General features: G+C 41.0%; 1 protein-coding gene across 1 annotated transcript in view; it reads left to right on the forward strand.

Annotated features, from left to right (window-relative positions):
* The window catches only part of RYR3 (ryanodine receptor 3), a 637001-nt gene that overhangs the window by 509254 nt on the left and 109859 nt on the right, over positions 1–17888 (forward strand). The window contains 4 exon segments of the mRNA XM_039536203.1: positions 8825–8912; positions 9021–9113; positions 13037–13057; positions 14992–15006. Of these exon segments, the coding sequence (XP_039392137.1) occupies positions 8825–8912; positions 9021–9113; positions 13037–13057; positions 14992–15006 (217 nt within the window).

A 17888-nucleotide genomic window follows, 5' to 3' on the forward strand; every position in this document is an offset into this window, starting at 1 on the left:
GGCCGTTAACACGGACTCAGAATCAGGGGAAGGATCAGTCGGTAAGTGTTATAAACATGGAAACATTTATTTCTTAAAAAACAGGAATATATACTATATAAAAAAAGCTAAAAAGTTGTCCATATAAAACTATATAAAAAGAAGGTCCACACATATAGGGATGGAATAGAAATCCTCTTCGGACACTTCCACGAAGGTCTCGTAGAGGTGCTCGAAAAGCCTCCGCAGGAGGTTCCTGGGGAGAGGTGCCTTATTTGGTGCTCTGTGGAAGCACACTCTTCCGCGCCAGGCCATCCTCACGTAAAGCGGAATCATTGCCTCCACCAGCATGGCTGCATACGGTCCTGGTCTGTGCAGGGATTCCCGCAGCATCCTCTCTCTCTCTCTCCGAGTGACCCGCCTCAGGGTAATGTTGTTCGGCGACTGCTGCATCTAAGTAGGGCAATTAGTGTACTGTTACTATTGTGACTGCTTGACTTTTACTTTGCATAGCAAAGACCTTCGTTCAACAGGCACGTGTTGGAGGCCGCAGAGGAAAAGCATACAGTGATCTTTCCCGGGCACAGCCGCGAGGGGCTGGAACAGGGTCGGACTTTATGCTTTCCAGATTGCCTTCTGCGGGAGGGCACAGCTACCCATTAACTGTTAAGCAGCCTATAGTGTAGGGCTTACCAGGCCTGGCTGATAAACGGATTCAGCTGTACCGCCCCGCTTGTCCGATCTCCGGTGCAAGACCGCAGCCACTGAAAGCATATTCCGAAATCTCGAACTTGTCCTGAGAGCTCATGAGACTAGGTTCCCTGTATGGTCTTGTTCACAGAAACTGAGTAGACTGTGTTCACTGTTCGCAAACATGTATCTTTTCAAGGAAATCGCTTCCTTTTTCCCATCACACAGCTGCGGCTCTTTCACGAACTGCCCCGCCATCCCCCTTACAGAGGCTGGCGCAGATTAGGCGGCGAAAGAAAAAGACTAGGGATGACATGTTCTCGGAACCGATGGCCTGCTCCAGAGCCGAGGCGGCCGAGCAGAGACAGTGGAGGGAGACCCTATGTCAGCACCAGCGCTCACACATCGAACGGGAGGACAGGTGGCGGCAGGAAGACCAGCAGGCGACTCAAACGCTGCTTGGGCTAATGAGGGAGCAAACGGACACGCTCCGGCGCCTTGTAGATGTTCTGCAGGACCGCAGGCAGGAGGAGAGAGCCCCCCTGCACTGTATCTGCAACCGCAATCCCCCGCCACAAAGTCCTGTCCCCCCCTCACCCAAAATAACAAGAAGGAGGGGCGCTAGGGGCCATGAAAACTGTCACTGCACCCCAGCAGAGCGCTCATGTACCACACAGCTCTGATGCCATAAACTTTGAGAAGTGCTTCCCTTCCTGGATCACCCAGTCCCAAATCCAAGTTTCATCCCCCCACCGTGTAGTTGAGTATTAAAAGTAGTTTGTTGTTATTCACTGTTTCCGTCCTGTTTTTCTTGTCAGAAGACTTTGTGTGAAGGGGGGGGGTTAATCGCATAGGACAGCCTCCATTACCAGGGTACAGACTTGGGGGCAGGATCAACAGCAGGACACACACAGACTGCAGTCACTAGGCACCAGGGTCAGTCTGGGAGGTGTATGCTGCCCCGGGTCAGTCTGTGAGGTGTATGCTGCCCCAGGGTCCTAGCGCCTGCCATCCACAAATGGCAAGGCAGGCTGCCCTTACCATGCCCTTCCACCCTAGCCACAAGCCTCTCCGATGCCCTGAGCCCCAGCAAGAGCCCTCATCCACGGACACATACCCTTTCCACACACCCCTCACCCCTTCCTACGCCCCAACCCCCAGCCCAGAGCCTGCATCCAAACTCCGTCCCAAAGACGGCACCCCTCACCCCTTCCTGCAAACCCACCCCTTCCTGCACACCCACCCGCAACCGTCCTCCCCCCAGAGACCGCTGTAGGAGCAGGAGCCTGTCATTCCTCTAGTGTAGAAGTGGTCTGTACATCAGTGCACACCGTACCCACCACAGTCTGCGTCCATGTTTCAACCCTAGAACAGGAATTCATAATTAAAGAACACTTTGTTAATAATCAGTGTTCAATTAACTTTATTTTAAAACGTGTGTTAGAAGGGGGGAAACCTGGAGAACGGGGTATGTAACCGCAGATCGAAGTCAACAGTCACTGAAACAGGCTCAGGTTCAGCTTCTCTGTAAGTCAAGTGGACAGTCATAGGTTACCCTGCTCTCCGAGGAACCTAGCTTTCAAAGCCTCCCGGATGCACAGCGCTTCCCGCTGGGATCTTCTATCGGCACGGCTGTCTGGCTGAGCGTAATCAGCAGCCAGGCGATTTGCCTCAACCTCCCATCCCGCCATAAAGGTCTCCCCCTTGCTCTCACAGAGATTGTGGAGCACACAGCAAGCTGCAATAACAACGGGGATATTTTTTTCGCTGAGATCCGAGCGAGTCAGTAAGCTCCTCCATCTCCCCTTGAGATGTCCGAAAGCACACTCCACCACCATTCTGCACTTGCTCAGCCGGTAGTTGAAGAGTTCCTTCTCACTGTCCAAGGCGCCTGTATAGGGCTTCATGAGCCAGGGCATTAGCGGGTAGGCTGGGTCCCCGAGGATCACTGTAGGCATCTGCACATCCCCAACCGTTATTTTGTGGTCCGGGAAGAAACTACCTGCCTGGAGGCGTCTAAACAGACCAGAGTTCCTGAACACACGCACGTCATGAACCTTGCCCGGCCACCCGACGTAGATGTTGGTAAAACGTCTCCTATGGTCCACCAGTGCTTGCAGCACCATAGAAAAGTAGCCCTTTCGGTTAATGTAGTGGCTGGCCAGGTGGGCTGGTCCCAGGATAGGGATGTGAGTCCCATCTATAGCCCCACCGCAGTTTGGGAATCCCATCGCGGCAAAGCCATCTCTGACGACCTCGACGTTTCCTAGAGTCACTACCTTTGAGAGCAGTTGCTCAACGATTGCGTGGGCTACTTGAATCACAGCAAGCCCTACAGTAGATTTGCCAACGCCAAAGTGGTTCGCTACTGACCGGTAGCTGTCTGGCGTTGCAAGTTTCCAGAGGGCTATGGCCACTCGCTTCTGCACAGTCAGGGCTGCTCACATCCGGGTGTCCTGGCGCTTCAGGGCAGGGGCCAGCAAGTCACAGAGTTCAAGGAAAGTGCCCTTACGCATCCTGAAGTTTCGCAGCCACTGTGATTCATTCCAGATCTGCAGCACTATGTGGTCCCACCATTCCGTGCTTGTTTCCCGGGCCCAGAATCGCCGTTCCACACCATGAACTTGACCCATTGCCACCATGATCTCCACTGCGCGGCGTACCCTGCTTTCTGAGAGGTCTGCGCCACTCTCCTCACCGCGCTGACGGAGCCTCCTCGCCCGATTTCTCAGCAGCTGACTGTGGAAGAGGTGGACGATAAGGTGCGAGGAGTTGACAACAGCCATAAGTGCAGCGATGATCGCAGCGGGCTCCATGCTCGCAGTGCTGTGGTGTCCGCTCTGTAACCGACCAGAGAATGGCGTGAACAGATTTCCCGCCGGCGCTTTCAGGGAGGGAGGGCGTGATTGACGGTTCAATGACGACAGTTACCCAAAACCACCCTCGACACATTTTTTTCCCCAGCAGGCATTGGGGGCTCCTCCCAGCATTCCAATGGGCAGCGGGGACTGCGGGAACTGTGGGATAGCTTCCCACAGTGCAACGCTTCCAAAGTCGACGCTGGCCCCGTTAGTGTGGACTCACAAAGTCGAATTAGTGTCCTTAGTGTGGATACACAAATTCGACTTCATAAGGTCGATTCCACAAATTCGAATTAAGTTGGTTCGAAATAGTCTTGTAGTGTAGACGTACCCTAAGTAAAATAAATCAAAATACGCAAGGCTAACTTGATACACTAAGAATCTAGTTACAAATACTAACTTCTCACCCTAGATGTTATCTCAGGTACAATCCTTTTCAGACCAAAAATGTAGTTTATGGCCTGGGTCCAGCAATCTCTCATACCCCCTAGTTACAGTCCTTTGTTCCAGTTTCTTTCAGGCATCTCTTTGGGGTGGAGAGGCCATCTCTTGAGACAACTGAAGACAAAGTGGAGAGGCTTCCAGGGACTTTTACATTCTCTCTCTTGTGGGTGGAAACCCTTTGTTCTTCTGTGCAAAATCACAGCAACAAGATGGAGTTTGTAGCCACCTGAGCATTGTTTGCAGGCCAACGCCATTGTTTACATGTTAGTTTGAACGTTCCCAGGAAAGCTCAGATGTGGATTGGCATCTCCCAAAATCCATTGTAGCTAAGTACTCCCATTTACTTGAATAGCCCCTTCACAATATGTTGGCCAAACCTCCCTTATGTGTTTCCTAAAGCAAACACTTCAAATATAAGCATAGAGCCAATGCTCATAACTTCAGATATAAAAATTATACATGCATACAAATAGGATTAATATATTCAGTAGATCATAACTTTTGCAAAGATATGCCACATGGCATGTCTAGCATAAAGTATGTTCCAGTTATGTTATATTTATATTTATAAGTATATTTCCATAAACATATACAGTGCAACATCACAGAGGGATAGTTATATTCCCATTTTACAGATGAGGAGCAGAGGTACAAATTACTATAAATTTAAATTATTTTGGGTTCCAAACTTGAAAGAACTGCTACCGGATTTTTCAGAATATTTAGCATTATATGCCACTTCCAAAGCACAATTCCCATTAATTTCTGCTGCAGTTGTGAGTGCTCAGCACTTGTACAAAATAGACCCTCAACTTGGATCTCAACTTGGACACCCAGAAAATGAAGAACACACAGTTAGTGGCCACTTGTGAAAAATCTAGTTTAAGTGGTTTACCCAGCATGACATGGAATCTTTGTGTCAAAGGCAGGGATGCACTCCAGTTCTCCAGGGCAACATTCAACTATATTAACCATTAGATTGTCCTTTCTCTTCTTGCAATCCCTTGCCAAATTCACAATGCACCTTCCAACTTTTTTGACAAATGAGGCAAGGGTGTTACAGAGAAATGCCTTCTTTACTACACAACCCTAATGTATCCCCAGAGCAGGTCCACCCTGTGCCCTGAATGAGGCATGGTTCCTGTGGAAAAAATAATATGATGTCATGTAATCAAAGATTTTGTCATAATGTATGACTTGACTTTTACTATGAGTGCTTCACTTTGCAGCCTTAATAGTGTTCTATTGGTGTAGTTTTGTGTGTATAGTTTCCTATTTTTAAAAAAAGTAAACTGAAAAAAACTCAGAAATTCCATCCCATCACACTCCATGGGCTAGAACTTTAAGATCCACGGCACACATCTCTGCAATTTGACCCAATGGGGAACTGAAAGCAGTAGTAGGTTGTCATTGTCTGTGTCAACTAGCACTAGAGGGGGATGGAACAAACATTGTCAATGGGTTTTACTGATATTGTCTCTCCTGACATCAGAGAAATGCTGAAACTCCAGAATCTTGGGTTACATTCCAGACTCTGGAGGGAAGTGTGAACTACTGGGCACAGACTCTTCTACCTGTCCCCACCCTCAAGCTTTACCCTTTCTGCTTTGTCCCCTCTAACCTATCCCTGTTCCAGTCCTTTCTCTTCCCCTGGCTCCTTATCCAAATCCCATTCTTCTTTACCCAGTCCCAGTCTTTATTCCTCAGGCTTTTCATCCCAGTCTGAGTTTTGTTGCCCAGCCAGTCACAGTTCTCCTCTCCCTATCTCCCCCTCTCCCTCTCACTGGCTCCCAGTCACATGCTTATTCTCTGGACTTTTCATCCCATCTACACCCCGCGCACCTCCTCTCCCACTCTTTTTCCTAGTGTCTTTGCTGAGCTAGACTCCGTTTTCTCCTGCACCCCAGCTCCTTGTCAGATCTGCCTCTCCTCCATCTCTGCCCGCATCCCCACACTGGTTCTTAGTCCAAGTGTCCTTGTCCAGCCGGTCTCATTCTCCTCCTCCACCATGGTTCTTGTCTGATCTCAGTGTTGTCCCCCACAGCCAACTGGCTCCCAGTCATTTCTCCCTGTCTGCCCCCATCCCCAGTTTCTTTCACTGTTGTTCAGTCTCAGTCTCTCCCTGACTCTATCCTATTCTGCTTGTCCAACCAGTTCCAGCCTCCTTTGCCCCTTCACAGTTCCCTATTGCAGACTCCACTCCCTGCCCTCCCAGTCCTAGCCACCCCTTCTCCACCAGTGAGTCCAAGTGTTCTTGCCAGCCATTTCCAATCACAATTTCTCTTGCCCACATCTCCAGTCCCAGCCTCACTAGATTCCTAGTCTCATCCTAGTCTTTTTCCTCCCTGCTTTGTCCATCTTTTGTCCCCTCTGCATTCAAATCACTCCCTGGATGCCCGCAGGTGGGTCAAGAGCACAAGAGAGACCGGCTCCCTGCTCTCTGTTCCAGTGCTCAGCCCCAGCCCAGCCCAGCCCAGGGCAGCTGGAAGCAGTCATTACAAGGAAAGTCTGGCTTTGCCCCTGTATCCCTGGGCTGGAGAATGCTCGGCTACTCTCTGAGGTGATGTGTGCACAGTCTGGTCAACACACGGGGCTGTGAGGAGATGGAGCATGCTGAATTGTTTTGTGGGGAGGGTGCATGCACAGTCTGGTCAGCACTAAGGGCAGTGAGAAGCTTGATCATACCCATTGCAGATGAATCTGTGATTTTAACTGCTAATGTGAAATAAGTATTTACTGAGCATGTGCAAACTGATTTTTCAGAGATTTATAACTTGGCCAAATTTGGTTGAATTTTCATCCCTACCAATTTTCAAATCCCTGTTCCAAAATTTGGGATTAGATTTATTCAAAGCAAAGATTTTTTTTACATGGGCAAAATAACATATTTTCCCTTAGCCTCATTCTCAGAAATGGCTGGAACTGTTTTGTCTGAAATTTTTGTCTTGGCAAAAAAAATCAGCCTGAGGCAGACACCCAGCATAGAAAATTGCAGCCTGAACTGTTAAAGTTTGGCAACCTTATTATAAGCAACTGAAAACAGGGTCTAATGATGGAAAGGGTTAGGCAACCTTATTAATAGGTAGTGCTACCACCCCTGGCCATATTACTGTTGTCCCTAGAAAAGGGACCTACTGAAAAAATAATTCCTGGAAAGCAGTTGCATTTGCACAGTCACCACTTATGCAAACTAAAACCCCAAAACAAAATTGAGTTTGGAATCCCAGAAGGTAAGATTCTGCCCTTGGAGGAGTTGCATGCTTGAAACCAAGGGACAATTTGGCTGCCTGGGAGTTATCCTCTGAATGAAATATTCCGAAAGAGTACTTCCAAAATATTAGTCATAAACCTCAGGCATGAATTATTTTTGTGCTGACTTATTTCTAGTACAGAGAATAAACTTTTCTTTTGTTTATTATTGTCTCTGGTTTCTCCTAGGGCAGTCCACAGTGGTAATAGAGACATATAGGCTCCCAACCATTCTCCATCTCTGGCAATTTTTAAACAAAGATTGATTGAACTGGAGCAGTTCTATGGCCTGTGTTATATAGGCAGTGAGACTAGATCAGAGGTTGGCAACCTTTCAGAAGTGGTGTGCCGAGTCTTCATTTATTCCCTCTAATTTAAGGTTTCGCGTGCCAGTAATACATTTTAACATTTTTAGAAGGTCTCTTTCTATAAGTTTATAATATATAACTAAACAATTGTATGTAAAGTAAATAAGGTTTTTAAAATGTTTAAGAATCTTCATTTAAAATTAAATTAAAATACAGAGCCCCCCGGAGTAGTGGCCAGGACCCAGGCAGTGTGAGTGCCACTGAAAATCAGCTCACGTGCCACCTTCGGCACGCGTGCCATAGGTTGCCTACCCCTGGACTAGATTATCAAAATGGTCCCTTCTGGCCTTGGTCCCTTCTGGCTACAGCACTGTAGCTGTGCCACTGTAGTGCTGTAGTGTAAATGCTTCCCACATTGATGGAAGGGGTTTTCTGTCTATGTAAGTAATCCACCTCTCTGATAGGTGGAATTTTTCCATCGATCTAGCTGCGTCTACAGAGGGGATTAGGACAACCTAACTACGTCAAACAGATTTTTCTGTCCCAAGCAGTGTAGCTAGGTTGACCCAAATTTTACATGTAGACCCAGCCCTATTAATCTATGAACCAAACAGTGTCTTATTATGTAGACACTTTCAAAACCCTAGCACTTAAGGAAATTGCTATTCTTTATTGATCTTTTGTACTAAAAATGTTCTTTAGAGCACTGAAAATGATCTCCTTCTGCAGTGCCAGTTTTGGCATGTGAAGATCCAGAATCTTCTTGTAGAACCTTTGGTGAAAAATAGAGAATGGTCTAAATAAGAAAGTACACAGAAGAAAAAGATTTTGAAATATCTTTAACCCAGTGCATGATGTTTTGATGGTGAACAAGTAAATATCATGAGCCAGTGTACCCAATCAGCTGCAAAGATGATCGGGGCAGGTTATGTGAATGTAAAATCCATGTAGCTATTTTAAACAAAACACCTAAAGCTTACATCAGAAATACTCAACTTCTCTTTAGTTGTAATGAGTGATTTGCGTGCAGTTTGTAAAGCACATGATCATTTAGGCCATGAACCAACTTCCAGTGCAGTCAGAGGTTCTTTCTAGAGTTGAATGAACCCCGTACACTCTGAGGGAACAGTGATTCATGATAGACATAAAGAGAAGCTGCATTAGCACTTAGAAAGTTTGAGTGCCACTTCACTTCAAAGTTAGCAACACAAACACAACCACTTAGTCAAATACCTTACTAATATTTATGTGGAGTTAATTCTTATTGTAAATGTCCCTTGTTTTTATTTTCAGAGCAAATTGGCTCAAGAAACCAGATGCAGATTCTGATGAACTCTTCCAAATGGTAGCGGAGGTTTTTATCTTATGGTGTAAATCACATGTAAGATGCTATTTCTCATTTCTTATCATCCAGTGTTTTGTATTTGTATATATAACTGTGGCGCACACAATCTTCATGACTTCAACTTCTGAGTGATTTTTGTTTTAGAACTTCAAGAGAGAAGAACAAAATTTTGTGATTCAGAATGAAATCAACAATTTGGCATTTTTAACAGGAGACAGCAAGAGCAAGATGTCTAAAGTAAGTTAATAAAAATGTTAAGATCAATTAAACCAGAATCATATTTTTCACTTTGTTTTATATTTAGTCAGAATAGCTCTGAAAATATAACCAAATTACTGCTTCTCTGCTGATAGAGCACACAAAAATGCAGTTGCTTTTTATGATAAATATGAAGAAACTTTCTGTGCATAAACTAGTTATGCTTATCACATTTTATGATTAAATGTTTGCTGAATAAGCGTGGAAGGAAACCGATTAAATACATTTGCAAAAAGCATTAGAAAGATTAAATGTACAAAAGAATGTTTATCTTAAAAGGAGCAATGTGGCCTTTTTAGTGTATTACAAGTTCAATATTATGTGAAAATTATGCAAGGAAACATTTATAGCCTGATTTCTCTCCCCTGAAATCAGTAGGTATTTTGCCATTTACTGTAAACCGAGCAGGATGGGCTCATCCTCTGCATATATCTGTTTTGTATATATACAGTATATATGTTATATATCACTTTGTTGCTTATTACTGACAGCATTCATCTCTGCTTTATTCATTTTTGTAACATGCCCAGATACCAAGGTGATGCCTGCAAAATATATTTTGATATATATGTGATGGAGAAAATGTATGGTAGAGTGGCTTAAAGGTTTCATTGGCATGAGCTGAGGATGGTCACAGTACTCAACAGCAAACCCATAAGTGAATTGCATAGGTTAATTCCAGACAAGTGTTGATGAAACCTTCAAATCACGAAACACCACACTGTATTTTATATATGTCACAGATCTTCAGAAAACCTCTTTTAAAATGTTCTAGAGAGGTTTTAAAAATATATGTGGGCTTGTGATGCTTTTTCAGGGTGATCAGAAGCATAAGCCATTGTGTTTACCCCTCTGTCTCAGCAAGAGACAGCTTTGGTGGAGATTAGATTGTGTGTCAGCCCCTGCCACACCAGTCTAGCTGCCTCATCATCAAATTCCTTGAGACTATGCCAGTCTCAACCTTGCCTTGCTGGTAACATTCAGTGAATTCCAGTTCCCAAATCCCCTGAAAGAGTGTTCCCTTGCAGTATCTAGCCACTATCACTGGACACTCACAGAAATTACCAATGCTGCTGTCTCCATGCACACACCAGCCTGTTAGTTTAGCTGAGGATCCACACTTTACTTTAATACACAGAACTAAGGTGATTGTATGGTCAAAGGAAAAATAAGTTTATTAATAAAGAAAAGATATTTAAGTGATGGTAAGCAAGAGTAATAGAAACAGAAAGTGGTTAGAAATAAAAACAAAAATAAAACACACTTTCTAGTACCTAAAATTTAACAGATTACAATGCTGGTCTCAGGCAATTTCTCACTTAGTCAGTTCTCATTGTCCTCAATCCACATGGCTAGGGAATCCACCTTTTATAGATGCAGAGAGTGCTTGTGGAGGCAGAGGGGTAACACAGGGTGACTTACAGTTCTGAGTGCTCTGAGAAAGTGTCACGGGACTATTTTTAATATCTTTCCACAGGGACTTATGATAACTAAGATAGTCTAACGTCAGAGGACACAAAGAGACAGAAAGTAAATTACCATGTAATTTCTTTCTTAAACATAAAAATGTCATAAATTTAAAATGCAGCATTTTGGGACCTACTAGGACTAAAACTAAATTGTGTCCTCCAATGAAAAGTTTGGACTGTCAAGATATCAGACTTTGTACTTGTTCCTGACTAAAAAGTGCCAATCCTTGGCCTCAGACCAGTATCATTTAGAGAGGAAATTCTACATTTGGAGGAAAGAATTAAACATTTTTGTAGGAAGCTGATTTGTGTTTGTCTGTTTATTAAAAAGCAGCTACTAATCCTGTATGGGAAGATGAATTAATGGTCACAGTGTAGGTGAGGTAGGAAGAAGTGCATAGTAAATGCAGTTTATCACACTGTTCAGCAGTTTATCACATGGCTATCACCACATATATGTGAGGGGAAAGTGTGTGGATGGAAAGATAGATAGACATACACACACATACTATATACATTATATTTATATATCGTGTATAAGTTTGTATATAAAATACATATTAGAAATAAGCTGAGGAGTCAAAAATTGGGGCTGCATTCACTCCAGATTAGGTTTAGAATTGGATTTGGGGCTTTGTTTTAAAGCCAAATTAAGGCTCTAGTTTTGGTGTTGCCAAAGTGCTTTAAACTGTTCCTGTGATATTTTATCCCAAAAGACTGAAATAATATGAAATGTCTTCTATCTAGAATAGGGGAAATGTCATAAGAACTGTTCTTCTCAGGGAATTTCAGCCACATCTGAATTGCAAAACAGAAAATATATACTACCTGTTGCTGGCTCCAGTCCGGGATCAAAGTCATAGGAATTCAAAACCAAATAAATAGCCACACAGAATGAGTAGAGGTTTGGATTTGGGATTAAAGTTTTGCCCATCTCTCATTTATTTTTATATAAAATATATATAATTTATATGTACATTTGTACACAAGCTCAGATGTATGCATGTTTGTATATATAGGTGTGACAGTGAATCTTTCCATCAAAAAGTATAAGTAGTTATGCGAGTATAGTGTTTCTGTGGGTTGTGAATGGTTATTGCAAATGTCTGAATATAAATAATGGTTTATACTGTCCATGGTTAAAAATTGTATTTATATGGTACCATATTTGGAGGAGTGATAGCAGAGCAATTCATTCATGTAGGTAGGCATTTGTTTTGTGATGAGTAAAATATCATGATGTGATACAGGTGCAGCACCATTTTAAGTGTTTTTAACACATCATTCAGGAGAGGTGGAAATGAACAATGATTCTTAACACACTTCATATGTATTCAGTACTGTTACTAAAATAAGTGAACATTGTAATAGGAAACTGATGTAAATTTTTTAAATGTGGAAAAATTATAAATTCCATCAGTTTTGAAATTTTGTTGGTTGTGTTAGAAGGTTTGCCATTTTCTTCTTGTTGTTGATAACTAAACAGTAGAGTAAATTATATAACAGGACTTCCTTTTCATAATGCTGCTCATTTTAACATTCACCGTAATGTAACCAGTATTTTGATATCAAGGAGCTCAAAACTTTCCACTTCCTTATTGTGTCATCATTCATCATATTGTGTTTAGTGCTGGAATTTAGATCTACTATTTATTAATCGTCATGTATAAATAAACGTATGTGTACACAGAGTAAATATTATGAATATAAATGTTAGATATATTGGCCCAAATTGTCTCCTGTGATGTGACTGTTTCATACCATGCTATTGGCAGATGCTGGACTTAATGTCAGTGCAGCTGGTCCTCTGTTGGTATGGAGCTAGTGTAGATGTTCCTACACCAGCTCACTTCCTGACTGTTGATGTACAGGACAGGGTTGGGGTAAGAATGGGTGTGGCTGGGGTTTCTCTGTGCCTCAGAGATCTTCTACCTGCTGCTTTGGCACCTTAAGCTATTACTAACCAGTGCAAGATAGAGCAGCCCTCATGCTCCTCTAAATTATTCCAGGGCTTGGCCTGGTGCACAGTCAGTCAATAAGCAGGGGAACACAAAAGTGGCTTAATTCTCCTTCCCCCCATTTCTGAACTCTATTCTGTACTCCTTTAACTGCCCAGAACTCTGGCTTCATTTTCTATAATATATGTGATAATACTTATGTGTAATGTATATTTATATAAAATAGAAAAAAATTGGGAGGGGAGATGTATACATATATATGTATGTATCTTTTTACTGTCTGAAGAAAGAAAGACTATGTAGTGGATAAAGTTTTAATATCTACAATTTCTAACAGATGGCTATACTATAACCCAAAAGTTGAGTATCCACTGTATATTTCGACTATGCAATACTTGTTTGTTAATCTTTATTAAGATAAATTTATTTAAAGCTGAGCAAGTTTTTTAATTTTTCTTTTCTGAAAAAATGGCAGCAGATTGCTCGGAGGGGAATGGTAAGTTAGAGAATATTCAAGTGTGAGAGAGACTGGTTACTTGGACTGCATTGAAATAACAGATTTGTGGTAGAGAACGTGTTAAATATTTAAACTTATTTCAGTCCACTAATGTTTTATCTTTCCAATCCTTCTTAGACTTGTTGATAATGTAGCAGATTTTATAAAGATATAAGTTTTCCATCTCATGTTTTACACATGATCTATATAAATTCCCACATATAACACCTGTGCATGTATGTAATATATACATATGTGTATAATATGGATAGAAGCAAATTTGCAAGCTGTGGTGCCTAAAGTTGTGTCTAAGTCCATATATAGGTACCTTAGTAAGTAGCTTAATTTTCAAGGTTGCTAAGTACCTGCAGCTCCTACTGAAGTCATATCTGATGGGCCCACATTATAAAACTTGCATCTTGATTTTTTAAAAGTGTTTTGATAGGTCCTTTGTAGAGGTCTGAGGCAGTCATGGAATCCAGGTTTGTATTATTATGCACCCCTAAACTTCAGGAGTGGCTGGATCCAGACTTTTTGTTCAGGTCTATTTCTACTATACACGCTGTTTAGAAATCTTATATTTAGTCTTGAATTTCATGCTGTTTAGTGCTTCATCTCCTTGAATCTACTCAGCTTCTGAGACTATGTTTCCATGAATTATTACGTTGTTTGGCAGTGTGAAATAAATCATGAGTAGATTACTGTAATAGTCATCCCTAGTGAATGAAATGGGATTAACCTCACTGGTTTACTTATCATTTATCGTATGTCTACTATGCCATGTCTGCAAAGCGTATAAAGGCCTTATTCAGGTAAAATTCCCATTGAAGATATTCCCATTTGCCAGAGTAAGGTGTTCAAGACCTGAAAGGGTTAATTTACTGTAGTTGTTCAGAGTTGTAGAAATGATAATATGTTTCCCACTATTTCATATGTAAGGAAAAAAGACATATATAATCACAGCTAAGCCTCAGTCCTTCAGGGCCCAAAATGAGAGACTCTGTGCTTCTTAAAGTGTCACAAGAACACATAGATAACCAAAAATTATTGAGGGAGGATGCTTAAATTAATGTGAAGTACTTTTCTTAAACCTGGACAAAGTTTTCTATTACATTGTTTTCACATGCTAAGGAACACTCCTCAGCTGACTGTTGATTAAATTAGTTTGTTGATGGGTGGGAATGGGTGTTTAATGCTAATTATGAATAGTTTATATTTATGTTATCATGTTAATTTTGCATGGCATCCTGATATGACTTTGGGCAACAAATAATTTCCTCTATACATAAAATCCTGGTGTCTCATTAAGAGATACAATTAAGAGATATGAGGCATGACTTTTGCACTCTGTAACACTGTATAAAAAATTTGGAATTTCTTGTTATAAAATAAGAATACTACCTTAATAAATAAAATCCTATATCTGGTTGCATATTTACTGGGAGGTTTTTTTTTCACTTTTATCATAAAAATAATTTTGTTACAATCAAGTTTTGATTTAATAATAATAATAAAAGGAAAATTATACTGCTGATGATTGAAATATTCCTCACTGTTGGAGTGTCCAGAGTCCAAAGTCACTCCTCCTATATTAAATTAGGGAAACCTAGAATTTAGCATATGGATGCTGTGACTTATTGGATGTATCCACATCTGATACAGCAGTTACTGGAACTATTCAGTATGCCATGTGTTTGAGAAACAGCAACTGATAAATTTAAAAGATAGATTATTTGGTAGGAATTAAGATGAGTAATAAAACATTACTTCACTAAGACCACCTTAACTATACACGCATAGACTCATGTTGTTCTAGCTACAAACTTGTTTTAGTTACTTTTCTGATGCTGTAGACTGTTTATTACTAACTTGTAAAACTTTCTTCATTTCATCTGTTTTACTTACTTTTTTCCTTGTATTTTTCTTTCACACAGGCCATGCAAGTAAAGGTACAGGTCAAAATGCATGATGTGTCTTTATGTTTTCGTTTTAGAGATGGCCAGGCTCTAAGCATTCTTTCCATTGATCATAGCAGTGGCGTCACAAAGGGAAGGCACAGGCTCCACTCCTGATAAATTTCCTTATTGCAGAACTGGCCATATTTGATTAGCCCACCAGATTTCCCCCTCTTAACAGACCCAGATGCTCCTTCGATGTAAAAATTTAGTCCATTACACTACTTATTAATTACATTCTACTTCTGCTGCCTTCTGCCTTCAGTTACCTTGTTTAATATGTTGAATCACTCATCAGGAGAGCACTTCCAAAGTATACCCAAAGGAAACATATCATGTTTGGTTTGTGACTTTCTAAGTCAAATATAAGGGTAAAATATTGTACCAGAGTAACCTCCATTGTACTCCCTACCCATGATGCTTAGCGGGATTTCATGAAATGTAGTAAATTCAGTCCTCCCAAAAAATTTTTAAAAATACACCTTCTTATTGTGTGGCTGGGTGGGTGCTTGGACCATACCCACTTTTTCCCTACCTATTCTATTCAGAGATTCCCTATTCCCCAGTGATGTATGCTTAGTTCATCTTCCTTTCCATCTTTCAAATGACATTTCTGAAGTGAAGTTGTAGTTTATACTATCTGACCTCAGGCTGGAGCTCCTAGGTACTAATAATACAGATAATAAATAAATATTTAACAATAACCATAATAATAATAATACTGTCAGACCTTGCCAAGTAAATAGACATGGGCTTTATCAGCACTGGTATGAGCGGCCTCCAGGGGAAAAAAGCCTGACCAGTTTGAAAGAATTATGAATGTCTACACAAATGTCCTGGCCAGCTTTGGCAGTTATATTCTGCTTGCATGAATTCCCTTTGCATCATCGTTATATTTGCAGTTCTTCCAGTTCTGTTGGCCAGTCCTTCTCCCATTGACATCTATCGACATGTTTCCATTAGCATCAGCAGCCTGTAGGCCTTAAGCAGTTAACAGTTAATTGTCCACCTGTGCTGCTAAACAACTGGTGTATTTCACCCCAGAAGTGACAGAAAAAAATGTCTTTTAACATTGCAAACAATTTGGACAAACTATACCCAGTTTGTCATGTCTCACACATATCTAGTGAAGACATTGTTTTATTTATGTAGATATCTATCACTGTAGACGGAGGCATTGTTTTGTTGTCACCAATAGTTGAAATTTCTCTACCTAGTTCTACTTGCATATTTACCAGGAGGAATTAATGTTTCCTACAGTGCCACTTTAGGAAGGCAGAAGTCTGGTGGCAAAGGCAGAATGGGTCACCTCTTCATCATTTTCAAATGTATTGATTTTAAGTGCATTTGTTACTCTCACACACCTTGCAGTCTCAATTACAATTGAAAATAAAGAAACTTTTATGGGAAAAATATCCCTCACAAGAATAGAGGTGAGAAAAAAAGTATGGCTTCCTCTTCTTAAGCTGCCTCCCATATTTAAGAGGCATAGTGACGCCACTGGGTCCCAGTGATACATTGTGGCATTTGTTTGTCTGCTGTCAAAGTAGAGTATAAATAATGTCATTGTAAATGTAGTGCCATTACATCAACGCTACTATAGAAAACTTTTTCTAAGGCACTTCCAAAAGCAAAGCTTTAAGGCAAAATAATCTCTTGCAGCTGCTAGTTCCTTAAGAAAGGCAACCACATCCACTTTGTGTACCCTCTGAATTGCTAAACACTTTGCCTAAGTAACGCTGCATACATATACAGTGGTCTCCATTTGAAAGACAGGATTTGGCCAAAATTTACTACAGAGTGGAATATAGATTACTACCATTTTCCTCTATTCTTATAGTAGATTATATCTATGGTAACCATGATAATGACTGCCAAATGATGTATTTTAATAGCCTGTACTGTATCCTTACATGTAACTGTACAGTATAATATGAACACAATAGGCATTAGCATTTCATTTACGGAGGGAAGAGGATGTGGAGGGTTAAATGCAAGCATCTGCTCTTTGTAGTTTTTCATATGCTGAAGGTCCAATCTTGAGCTCTAATCTCCGGCAAAATTTCCCTTGAGTTCAATGCGAGTTTAGTCTAGATTTGGAACTCAGGATTGGGCCATTTATGTTGTGGTGGTGGTTGTCGTTGTTTACCATAAGTTCATTAACCGTATTGGTCTGTTTTATGATAAACAATGCTATTGCTAAGAGCTTTGATTTGTTATCTTAAATCCAAGGAAGAAATGCTTTTTTAATATTTTATTTTAAATAAAATTTCACATTGTTTAATATGGTTAGACAGATCAAATGTTATTCTATTATGTTCATTTCTCTTTCCTAGGACAACCTTTCTCTAGTACCTTTGGTGACCAAAGCTGCTGATGGTTTAGTTTGATGGCATTACAGAATTGCTTACACTACAACCCAGCCAGCACAAACCGGTTTTACAGCTACACCACTTCCTTATTGTTTGGCTGAATTGAATTCTGTGCCTTTTAGATTTTAATCTTTCTCAGGCAGCAGCAATGCAGATTAGCCCCATCCATGTATGTAGGACTAAGACCTTGGAAAATCTTGTCTGGAATAATCCTTAATAAAAACTTAAGCAATGGGAATTGTATTGTCTCTTTAAAAATGCAAACAAGCAGTCTATTATAATTATGAATCAGTTTTTAGTTACATGTGCCTGTCTGATTCAAGATGTGTATAAGACCCAGGTGTTATAGTTAAATGTATGCACATACATACAAAACTAGGTTAGTATTATGAAAATAATGAGCATTACTATCACATTATTGCATAGCAAGAAGTTGTTTTTTGGGTTTTTTTTTACATTTTCCACATAAACCATACAGTTCACTTTTATTTTACTACTTCTAAC

This window comes from Mauremys reevesii, linkage group 4 (genome assembly GCF_016161935.1).
Source record: "Mauremys reevesii isolate NIE-2019 linkage group 4, ASM1616193v1, whole genome shotgun sequence".
NCBI classification, from domain to species: domain Eukaryota; kingdom Metazoa; phylum Chordata; order Testudines; family Geoemydidae; genus Mauremys; species Mauremys reevesii.